Source organism: Oncorhynchus kisutch, linkage group LG19, assembly GCF_002021735.2.
Source record: "Oncorhynchus kisutch isolate 150728-3 linkage group LG19, Okis_V2, whole genome shotgun sequence".
Taxonomy (NCBI): Eukaryota; Metazoa; Chordata; class Actinopteri; order Salmoniformes; family Salmonidae; genus Oncorhynchus; species Oncorhynchus kisutch.
Window position 1 is genome coordinate 12,989,192 of NC_034192.2, and position 12,685 is coordinate 13,001,876.

General features: G+C 44.6%; 1 protein-coding gene across 1 annotated transcript; it reads left to right on the forward strand.

Annotated features, from left to right (window-relative positions):
• The first annotated feature begins 1,410 nt into the window (after window positions 1–1,410).
• Window positions 1,411–10,578, forward strand: lg19h12orf56 (linkage group 19 C12orf56 homolog). Its single transcript, XM_031797971.1, has 3 exons — window positions 1,411–1,954; window positions 3,650–3,827; window positions 9,955–10,578. Exons 1-3 carry the CDS (start codon window positions 1,697–1,699, stop codon window positions 10,035–10,037), a joined length of 519 nt encoding a protein of 172 aa, XP_031653831.1. The 5' UTR covers window positions 1,411–1,696; the 3' UTR covers window positions 10,038–10,578.
• Window positions 10,579–12,685: the final 2,107 nt, after the last annotated feature.

Here is a 12,685-nt window from a genome sequence, read left to right on the forward strand (position 1 = left end):
TCTCCGTCCTCTTCCTGCTAATGCTGGGCTGTCTCGGGAACATGGTCTGGACGCTATGGAAACCGAGCCCCGCCCAGAGTCAGACCCAGGGGAAGACAACTTTGTCTCTGAAGAGAAGGGCCCTGAAGAATATGGTAGCTGTCTTTGAGCCCACCGCGGTGGTGTTCTAGTGCTCTAGACACTTGTTTTCCTCATGGAGTCTACAAAGCTGGATACAAAGTTGTGCAATGTTATGAAGATGATGATATGCTTCCCCAGCTTTGGTCGCTACATTGGTCTCATGTTCTACCTAGCCAGAGCCAGGCAGCTGCAGGTGGGGTGTTTCTGGAGAAGAGTGGAGAGGAAGGCAGAGAAGACGGAGAGAGCAGAGTAGGCATTCATTGTGTTCAATGAATGGCTTCTCTGCCTTAGCATCAGCCTCACCGAGTCGTAGCGGCACATCACTCCTGGGTTCATCCCTGTCCTCTTATTCAGGTAGGTGGTGGTGGTAGTTTTTGAGTCTGCTCCGGTCCGTCAGAGGAAGGAAGGACACACCTGGAAGTCTGCGACCCGTAGGTCAATGGAGGGACTCCCTTGTGATCTGCTCGTGCCAGGCATAGGTTGGTGTCTTTGGTCCTTCCTCCTCACCTATGCTTCCCTAGCTCTGGCGGCTACATTGGTCCCATGTTCTACCTAGCCAGAGAAATGCAGCTGCAGGTGTGGTTTTTCTGGAGAAGAGGGAGGAGGAAGGCAGAGGAGACAGAGAGAGCAGAGAAGGCAGAGGAGACGGAGAGAGCAGAGAAGGCAGAGCGAGCAGACGGAGACAGCAGAGAAGACAGAGAGAGCAGAGAGGACGGAGAGAGCAGAGAAGCCAGAGAGCGCAGAGAGGACGGAGAGAGCAGAGAAGGCAGAGCGAGCAGACGGAGACAGCAGAGAAGACAGAGAGAGCAGAGAAGACGAAGTGACTGGTAAGTGGTCCCTTAGTGTGGCACAGTTTGAGCAGATGGTGGATGAAATGCATTATGTAAATGTTGTATGCTTGTTTTTTCAACTACTATTCGCTACTATGCAAATAAATTCAAAACGACCTTTCTCAAATGACATACCTAGTGAATTATCTTTCTGCCATCTGTTTGTTCACACTGTCACTCACCCACCATATTTCTCTTCTAGATGAAAACCATCATCACATCCATTAGGTGGCGCTATATGACCACAATAATCAATTAACTCCAGGAAGGAATCCTAACTTTCGCTCTCAGGTCCCTGTAAATGGACTGATGTCAATAGGGGACAAGTCCCCTCATGTCCCTCCTCCCTGTGAGGTAACGTTACACCCAAGGGCCGCTGTGTCTAAACTGACCTCTAAAGACAGTAACGTAGGTACAGGAGGAGCAGAGGTGGCAGGGTGTCAACCAATCAGCGAAGAGCTTTATATATAACCAATGAAGTTTAGAACAACTCAGGTTGGGGAGCGCAGGGATGAAGAGCGCACGGGCGGTACGTTTCTTAACGATCAAGCCATGGATGTAATATCACCTAGGTTACCCTATCCCGTGGTGTGTAGCACTGCTATCGCAACTCACAGAGAGTGGAAGTTCTAAAGCTCTGAAACTCTAGTGAACAAAGACCAAGGAATGCGCGTCTCTTCTCTCCGTTCGTGTTTCTCTGATGCAAGTGGCAGGTGAGCTCCGTTGGTGCCCCGGCTGTGCTCAGTATGCCCATGGCCATGACAGGCCCTGGAGGCTTGCAGTGCAGGCGCAACAGTAAACTAGACTCATTTCTCAAGAGGAACACCGAGCGCGGGGTGTATGAGCGGATCCGCGCATATGAACCGTGCGTGGTGATCTCGGAGAGGGTGAATAAGGTGTTCATGCATGTCGTTCTCAGTGATGAGTGTGTGTATCTGGCTGAGTACCCGCCGCGCACCCTCACAACCGCGGTCGATTTCAGACACATCCGAGACATCGAGCTGGTAAGGACTGCCTAGAGAGTTATGATATGTGTTGGGACATAAATACAATGTTGGAATATTGTGTAATGCAAACATCAAAAACTTGAGTGACTTCTATGACTTGCCTTTATGCATATTATCTATTTTTATTGGCCAAACAACAAAACCATTATTGTTTGGCTTGACTTGTTTGGTCACACACACACACACACACACACACACACACACACACACACACACACACACACACACACAGGAGTAATTCCTGATTATATACTGTATGTCATTTGACCCGTTCTCTAATTCGTTGTTATCTCTCTGTTTGACCTTTGTATAATTAGTGTCCGGTACTGTCTGCCCTCCCTATCGCCCTGGGACTGGGCTAAGTATAGTGACAGGACGCTGTGCTGCTGATCCTGTCATGTTAAGCCCTATTTAACTGCTTATGGCAGACACAGTGGCTTTGATAGCCTGACCTATTGATAGCCTGGACAGAGGCAAGCATGATAACCATGAACACAGGCTGAGGAGACCCGAAGAGACCTCACTACCACACAGTGTGAGGATGAGATCAAATTAGACAGCAATGTAGCCTGAGTGGCAGTCTGCTTTGTGTTATTATTCAAACTCCTTGACACTCATTGGGTGAGATCATTTAGCATTGCCCTGTGCTCAGAGGATGGAGATTACACTTCAGGACCAATGGAATGGTTTAAAATGATCAAATCCACCCAGCTGGGGCACCGGGCGATGCAAAATTAACTTGTCCATTGTCATGACAAATATTTGCATTATAGCACAAACAGACTGGCTAGAGAACATGTGGCCTTAGCTTGAAAATATGTGTGGTGTGTGTTCCTCTTTTTTTTATCAAGGAGAGGTGTTTTTTTACTACAAAAATGTGTGACTAACGTGTAAACATGTGGGCAGAAGCACATGGAAATTGGAATAGAATACAATAACAGACAGCCTCTAGGTTATAGGTCAAGGGTTAGGGCAAGGAGTTTTTCCTCACCACAGCAATTCATCAGAAAAAACTACTCTGGGCGCTGTGACTGTTGGCCCAAAATAAGTGACTGCAGGCACAAAATAAGCTGAAAATGATTTAAGGTAAATTAGTGTTACTACCTTGGCATTATTACCTTATGTCACTGGTTTCCAGTTTACCAGTGTTTCCCATCTACAGTTAAAGCTGTTTGGATTAGCTCACCCTGCCTCTTTCTCACAGTATAGTCTGCCAGTCCAGAAAGGGAGAGAGTGTGTGTGTGTGTGTGTGTGTGTGTGTGTGTGTGTGTGTGTGTGTGTGTGTGTGTGTGTGTGTGTGTGTGTGTGTGTGTGTGTGTGTGTGTGTGTGTGTGACAGTCAGTCAGTAACCAGAGCAAGCTGTTTCCTGTGGCAGAACCAGGAGGAGAAAAGCTTCAGCAAGCCCGTGCTGCTGGGAGACTGTCCTTCTACTGTCTCCAGATATTGTTCCCAGATGGTGTCCTCATATATTATTCACATAATGATTCAGATGTAACCTACTGTCCTCGAATGTCATCACAGCTCCCAAGGACCTCCCAGAAACAATGATACTCAAACAAAGTTTTAATGAGTGATCACTTCTCTGGTCACTTCTCTGGTCACTTCTCTGGTCACTTCTCTGATCACTTCTCTGATCACTTCTGTCAATGATTCTGCTCCAAATAAGACAGCAGTTCTGGTCCTGCTTTCCAGGTCAATGATCTACCAGAGTTCCTCAGTGGCCGAGACCGGGAGCGCTCGCAGCACATTCGTGTGGTCTACGCCACTTCAAAGCCATCTGGGAAGAAAAATGGTCTGCTCAGAGGAGAACCTCGCGTTCCTCCCGTCCCCTCTCCTCGCCAGCACTGGCCCATCTCCCCCTCCACGGAAGGTAAAGAACAACAGATTTTTTTTTTCTCTCTCTCTCTCGCTCTCTCTCTCTCTGAATCAGGGTATAACAGGTAAGTTACACCGTAAAGGGGTTGTCATGAATTTCATATAACAGTACACCTACTGTAATATACTTGGTAATGAGACACAGTACAATATCATACAATTTACTGTATTATACTGTAAAAACAAAAGTAAATGCAACCATAATTGGAATGAATTAAATGAATGAAGGTATTTTACTGTAGGGTTGTCGCTCCATGTCATTTCAGAAAGCTATTTACACCCAGCATCTCAAATTGTTTTGATATCACTTATGTAGTTAGGTATAGATAAGATTAGCATTCCTGCTTTATTTTTGTTGAAATATAATTTGATTTCTGAGAAATGAACCCTGTACACTCGTGGGAATTGGCCTATATGGATAGGGCTAAATTGTTGAAAGGGAACAGTTTGGAGATAATGGGAAAATGATTGTTATTTTGTTGAGCATAGGAAGGAGTCATAAGTGCATTCAGATGTGTACCACGGCAAATTTTCTTCACAAGAAGCAAATAAACGACTCAGGATATGACATGTCATCCAACATAGTGATCATAAATGTTGCTTGTATGACATCAAAGCGGTATTTATTATAATCCTCAATGTCTCATCTTTCAAAATACATTGCGTCCTCCTAATTCACTGCATTTCCCTCACTCAGACAACGAAACATTTGCAGGGAGGGATGGGGGCAACTTCTTGTCACGCGCGGTGCTCAAGTTCAGAACGTCTGTCAGTCAAAACCCATACAGCACTGTGAAGCTCAGAGCCAGAACTCTGATGTCATGTATACGTTCCAATTTAGACGCTTATTAGTGCCCAAATCTGCCATGTTCAACCCATACAGTATACGGGTATGAGTGTAAAGGGCTAAGCTATTGGATTGCACCCAATTGGTCATTTTCATTTAAAGGATTCATATAATATTCAATAAATATAGTACCAAACATCTGATTTGGACCAAACTTCTACCTAACAATGAGTAAGACATGATGAATCCCCTCCCCCAAAAATCTAAAACCACCCACTGACCCCCCCACACCAATTCTTCTCAAACAACCAGTAAATAGTATCAGTTCTTTATGTCTGGCAAGTAGTATGGAGCTGCGGCTCAGTGTAATGTGTAATGCTTTGGCAGCGATTCCAGCCTCGTGTCTTCTTGGGTATGACGCTACAAGCTTGGCACACCTTTATTAGGGGAGTTTCTCCCATTCTTCTCTGCAGATCCTCTCAAGCCCTGTCAGGTTTGATGGGGAGCGTTGCTGCACAGCTATTTTGAGGTCTCTCCAGAGATGTTCGATCGGGTTCAAGTCCAGGCTCTGGCTGGGCCATTCAAGGACATTCATAGACTTGTCTTGAAGCCACTCCTGAGCTGCCTTGCCCCAGTCCGAGGTCCAGAGTGCTCTGGAGCAGGGATCAAGGATCTCTCTGTACTTTGCTAAATTAATCTTTCCCTTGATCCTGACTAATCTCCCAGTACCTGTCACTGAAAAACACCCCCACAGCATGATGCTGCCACCACCATGCTTCACTGTAAGGATCGTGGCAGGTTTCCTCCAGATATGACACTTGGTATTCAGGCCAAAGAGTTCCATTTTGGTTTCATCAGACCAGAGAATCTTGTTTCTCCTGGTCTGAGAGTCCTTTAGGTGCCTTTTAGCAAACTCCAAGTGGGCTGTCATATGCCTCTTACTGAGGAGTGGCTTCCGTCTGGCCCCTCTACCATAAAGGCCTGATTGGTAGAGTGCTGCAGAGATGGTTCTCCCATATCCACAGAGGAACTCTGGAGCTCTGTCAGAGTGACCATTGGGTTCTTGGTCACCTCCCTGACCAAGGCCCTTCTCCTCCTATTGCTTAATTTGAATGGGCACCCAGCTAGTCTTGGTGGTTCCAAACTTCGTTCCATTTAGGAATGATGGAGCCATTGTGTTGTTTGTCAATGCTGCAGACATTTTTTGTACCCTTCCCCAGATCTGTGCCTCAACACAATCCTGTCTCAGAGCTCTACGGCAATTCCTTCGACTTCATGGCTTGCTTTTCGTGGGACCTTATATAGACAGGTGTGTGCCTTTCCAAATCATGTTCAATCAATTGAATGTACTACAGGAAGACTCCAAACGAGTTGTAGAAACATCACAAGGATGATCAATGGAAGCAGGATGCACCTGAGCTCAATTTCGAGTCTCATATCAAAGGGTTTGAATAAGTATGTAAAAAATTATTATTATTATTTAGCTTTGTCATTATGGGGTATCGTGTGTAGATGAGTTTTTTTTTAATTCAATTTTAGAATAAGGCTGTAACATAACAAAATGTGAAAGAAGTCAAGGGGTCTGAACACCTTCTGAATGCACTTTATTGGTTTCCTTACCCTGTAAGCAGTCTATGGACATGGGGAGTTAATTTGTTTGCTAGCCTCCTCTCCTCCATCCTCTCCTCGCCTCTTTTTGAAAAAGGTCAAAGGTAATCGAGTAGCGGAGGCAAAGAGAGGAAACGTGGAAACAAATGCACTTGTGACTCTCCTTCTCCATTCGCATGATATAAGGCAAAATTATGTTTACAGGGCTGGAATCCCTGCTCTTGTGCATCCTCTGTCGAAGTAAGTTATTGAAGAGGGCAGCAGACTCTTTTGCTTGCCAACTAACGAAGTGACACTCTCCTCGATCACTCGACCACTTACCGGTTTACGTTTTACGGAGGAGGGGAGGACGGAGGAGTCGAGAAGAGGACAGACTAGCCCAATTGAGAATCTGTCAAGGTATGACAGCAAGCCATGCTTTGGCTTTGTATACCTGGCCGCTGTTTCAAACGCTAACCTTTTAGCATTTGCGGCACAAATCCAATGCAAGTCAATGGTACCTATATTACCATTTTCACACTTCATATCCATCTCATCTATAAATTACACCATTGATACAGGGCATGGAAATTTAGGTCAATTTATTTGTTTTTTCCATAATTCATTACATGTAAACTTTTCAAATCAAATATACATAATCTTAAAAAATGAACAATTCAAACAATAAATAATCGATGCAACTTCATTTAATCAAATCGCGCAAAACTGAAAGCACAAACCACCGCATTTAACGACAGCAAGGTGACTGGGAATATGGTCGAATACAAACAGTGTAGTTATTCCCTCCGTAAGGCAATTCAACAGGCAAAATGTCAGTACAGAGCCAAGAGTCGCAATTCAATGGCTCAGACACGAGACGTATGTGGCAGGGTCTACAGACAATCACGGATTACAAAAGAAAAACCAGCCATGTCACGGACACTAAAGTCTTGCTCCCGGACAAGCTAAACACCTTCTTCGCCTGCTTTGGGGATAAGACAGTGCCACTGACGCGGACAGCTCCCAAGGACTGTGGGCTCTCATTCTCCATGGTCGACGAGAGTAAGACATTTAAGTGTGTTAACCCTCGCAGGGCTGCCCACCCAGACGGCATCCCTAGACGTGTTTGCTTGCGCAGACCATCTGGCTGGAGTGTTTATGTTTCCGTTTATGTCCCCACTTGCTTCAAGATGTCCACCATTGTTCCTGTACCCAAGAAAGCTAAGGTACCTTAACTAAATGACTATTGCCCCGTAGCACTCACTTCTGTCATCATGAAGTGTTTTGAGAGGCTAGTTAAGAATCACATCACTTCTACCTCACCTGACACCCTAGACCCACTACAATAAACATCCCGCCTCCATCCACAGATTACGAAATTGCCATCACATTGCATGCACACTGCCCTATCCCATCTGGACAAGAGGAAAACCTATGTAAGAATGCTGTTCATTGACTATAGGTTAACCTTCAACACCGTAGTACCCTCCAAGCTCATCATTAAGCTTGGGGCCCTGGGTGTGAACCCCATCCTGTGCAACCTGGTCCTGGATTTCCTGATGGGCCGCCCCCAGGTGGTGAAGGTAGGAAACATCTCCACTACGCTGATCCTCAACACAGGTGCCCCACAAGGGTGCATGCTCAGCCCCCTCCTGTACTCCCTGTTCACGCATGACTGCGTGGCCACGTCTGCCTCCAACTCCGTAACAGTCTGTCAATTTGTCAGTCAGTCAGCCATGGTTGGTCTGGTTGAGTGGTTGATGGTGTGTTTGTGTCTTTGTGTTGGGGGAGGGGAAGGGGTGGGTTCTGAACTGGCAGTTGCTGGATGAAAGTGGCAGTTGTAGTTGGTCGGTGCTGTGTCCAGGGTTGGTGCTGAGATCGGGAAAATCTGGGTTGGTGTTGGGTCTAGTGCTGTGGACCTGGGGAAACAGGAACTGGCGCTGGGTTGGGATATGTAGAGGGAAGGAAAGACAACGTGAGGAGCAAGCATACACACAAGGGATCCCTAGACCCAAAGGTCAACTTTAAGGTTTAAGGTAATTTGATTTGGTTATTCCAAAAATCATTACAGTTTAAAATGTTCAACAAGTTAAAATTCAATCCATCACTAATAAAACATTCCAAATAGTAAACTTTTCAAACAATAAATTATCAATTCAAATTAGGCAAAAAAATACATGGTCATTTAATCAAACCAAAACAAAAGCAATCGGGTTGACCGGCCGTGATGTCCTTGTTCCATCGCGCTCTAACTACTCGTTGTGGCGGGCCGGGCGCATGAACGCTGAGTTCGGTCACCAGTTGTACGATGTTTCCTCCGACACATTGGTATGGCTGTTTTCTGGGTTAAGCGATCAGTGTGTCAAGAAGCAGTGCGGCTTGGCAGGGTCGTGTTCCGGAGGACGCATGGCTCTCGACCTTCGCCTCTCCCAAGTCCGTACGGGAGTTTCAGCAATGGGGCAAGACTGTAACTTTCCAGTGGGGAGAAAGCAACCATAGAAAATGTACACCAACCAGAGTCATAATGCTAACTTTAAGGTTTAAGCCTTGCTGCCACTTCAATATGTTCCCTCTAAATGTAAAAAAGAAGTGGCACTATAACCACATGACGGTTCAATTGATACAGCATTCTCACTCATGGGTGCACAAATGTAGCCTCTTACAAGGCACGCCTCAAAATATGTTAATGAGCCAGAAACAAGCATACCATGCGCCTGCTAGTGGTCAAAAGGTTTTTGGAGCTCTAAAGATGCGGTACTGTATTCTGTGGGGTGGAAGTACAGTACCTTTCGAAATACAGCAATTCTTTCCCCGCAATGCACCATCATTTGTCTGCTGCAGTAAAACAATTCTGAGTATTCTACTGATTCTAATAGCCCAAATTACCGTATAAATGACAGTTTTTCATTACATTGCTGCTCTGTCTGTCATACTCCAGCCTATCTGCACCGTCAAATCCTCACTTCCCTCTGCTGTAAGCTTCTTAAACCCTATAGCATTGACGTACCGTATGTTTGCTAACATAGAGGGAGTCTCTCTCTCCCTGCCATGCATCCACCTGCCCTACAGCCAACGGCCTGCCCTGACCTGGGTTAGGCTGCCTTTGGCTGGATTGGGCTGCGTGTGCCAGGGGCTTACCTGTGTAAGGGTTAGGGCTATGAGAGTTAGAGGTTTACGTATCAGTGAAAGTGTGATGCTTAGGCACTTACACACACACAGGAATTCACATTATCCTCTCTGACACGTCACTGTCACTGTTGCTACATTCCCAAAACCTGTTCTCTCCAAAGAGATGAGAAATTCCTTCTCCACACACCCTCTCTCCCCCTTTATCTTTTTTTCTCTCCTCTTTCCCTCTCTCTTTTTCTCTCTGTTTCCTCTCTCTTTCTTAGCCTCCATCTGCCTTCCTCTTTCTTTTTCAGTCTACCTTCCTCTCTCTCTCATTCTGCCCATTCGACAACTGTTTCCCAGTTAAGTATAAATTACCGGGTCTCATCAATGTAAGGGCTTCCGTTTACATAGAGTGATCTCATAAACCTCTCTGCATCCTTCTCCCCTGTCTCTGTCCCTCTCACTCTCCCCCTACTCTGTCTCTCTCCCCATCTCTCTCTGTCCCTCTCACTCTCCCCCTACTCTGTCTCTCTCCCCATCTCTCTCTGTCCCTCTCACTCTCCCCCTACTCTCTCTCTGTCCCTCTCACTCTCCCCCTACTCTGTCTCTCTCCCCATCTCTCTCTGTCTCTCTCAAGGTATTGGTGGAACTCTCCTGTCGACCCTCTCAGAACCCCCAGATAGAGACGGGTGGAACGTCTCCCCTGTCCCCATGAGGTGAGACCTGCTGTCCATTCCCATTCAACAGCCATGACGCTCTTCAGACCCATTCAGTCCCAGTCAGTCCCCTGCCTTACGGTCCCCTTTGAAATGGCCTTATCGCTGTCTTCCAGGCTGACACTGGCTAGAGGGCGTTTTCTGCATTATACAGTGAGATCCCATTATCCTACTGTTACAGGAGACAGACAGTCAGTCTGTCAATCCAACACAGGTCAGGCCATGGACCATAGTGAGACAGACTGCAGGCCTGAACATGGTTCTGTGGTTTCACAGATAGTCTGGTTTATTTACTGTCTAAACCTTTCTTAGTGGTAGCATGTGACATGGGTACATGAGCTGCAACACCACGGCCAACACAGATAGCTAGAGAGACGCCTTGTGTGTTTGCGTAGGCAGGTGGGGGCTGTAGGCAACTTGGCAACAGCGGTATTTTCCGATATGAATGACGATACTATGTACACCCCTTACTGTAACTTTTCCCACATTTTGAATTTTAAATGGATTACATTGAAATGTTGTGTCACTGTTCTAGACACAATAACCCATAGTGTCAAAGTGGAATTTTATTTTCATATTTGTTTACAAATTCATAAAAAAATGAAAAGCTGAAATGTCTTGAGTCAATAAGTATTCAACCCCTTTGTTATGGCAAGCCTAAATAAATACAGGAGTAAACATTTGCTTAACAGGTCACATAGTAAGTTGCATGGACTATAGTGGTAAGTGGTTAACATGATTGTTGAATGTCTACCCCATCTCTGTACACACATACAATTATCTGTAAGATCCCTCAGCCGAGAAGTGAATTTCAAGCACATATTCAACCACAAAGACCAGAGATGTTTTCTAATGCTTCGCAAAGAAGGGCACCTATTGGTGGATGGGTGAAAAAAAGAAGCAGACACTGAATATCCCTTTGAGCAATTATGCTTTGGATGGTGTAACAATACACCCAGTCACTACAAAGATACAGGTGTCCTTCCTAACTCAGTTGCCGGAGAGGAAGGAAACCGTTCAGGGATTTCAACATGAGGCCAATGGTGACTTTAAAACCGTCACAGTGGAGTAACTACAACAACATTGTAATTACACCACAATACTAACCTAAACAACTGAGTGAAAAGAAGGAAGCCTGGTCAGAATAAAAATATTCCAAAACATGCATCCTGTTTGCAATAAGGCATTATAGTAACACTGCGAAAAACTTGAGAAGAAATTAACTTTTTGTCCTGAATACAAAGCGTTATGTTTGGGGAAAATCCAACGCAACACATCACTGAGTGCCACTCTTAATATTTTCAAGCATGTTGTGACTGCATCGTATTGCGGTTATGCTTGTCATTGGCAAGGACTAGCAAGTAAATGGAAATAAATGGAATAGAACTAAGCACAGTAAAATCCTAGAGTAAAACCTGGTTCAGTCTGCTTTCCAACAGACACTGGGAAACAGATTTGCTTTTCAGCAGGACAATAACCTAAAACACAAGGCCAAATATATACTGGAGTTGCTCACCAAGATGACATTGAATGTTTCTGAGTTAGCTAGTTACCGTTTTAACTTAAATTGGCTTAAAAATCTATGCCAAGACTTAAAAATGGCTGTCTAGCATTGATCAACAATCAACTTGACAGAGCTTTAAGAATTTACAAAAGACTAATGGGCAAATATTGTACCATCGCGGTATGTTGTTCATGCTCTTGTAGACTGACCCAAAAACACTCACACCTGTAATCGCTGTATTGACTCAGGGGGTTGAATACTTATCTAATCATATCATTTTACTTTGACATTACAGAGTACTGTGTTTGGATCATTGACAAAAAAAGTGACAGTTAAATCTATTTGAATCCCACTTTGTAACATAACTAAATGTGTAGAAAGTCAAAGGGGGTGAAAACATTCTAAAGGCACTGTAAGGTCCTGTGGCTGGCCTGCTGCCGATCTCTTTGTGAATGGGCGTGTCTCTGTATGTAGCACCAGTTGCTTAGAAACTGGATCAATATTTTGAGATTGCTTTGCAGACAATTTAGCAGCAGCTGCCTGTTGCCTTACAATCGGGAGAAGTTAATAATAATTAGAATTAAAGTCACTTTACGTGGAGAGGTAATTGGCAAGTGACAAAAAGAAGCAATAATTTCCCACATTAGAATCAGTAAGTATATAAAAATAAACAAAACATAAGAACATACTAACCAGGGAAAACACTAAACATGAAAACACTCATCTGGGAAAACACTAAACATGAAAACACTCATCTGGGAAAACACTAAACATGAAAACACTCATCTGGGAAAACACTAAACATGAAAACACTCATCTGGGAAAACACTAAACATGAAAACACTCATCTGGGAAAACACTAAACATGAAAACACTCATCTGGGAAAACACTAAACATGAAAACACTCATCTGGGAAAACACTAAACATGAAAACACTCATCTGGGAAAACACTAAACATGAAAACAGACTCATCTGGGAAAACACTAAACATGAAAACAGACTCATCTGGGAAAACACTAAACATGAAAACAGACTCATCTGGGAAAACACTAAACATGAAAACAGACTCATCTGGGAAAACACTAAACATGAAAACAGACTCATCTGGGAAAACACTAAACATGAAAACAGACTCATCTGGGAAAA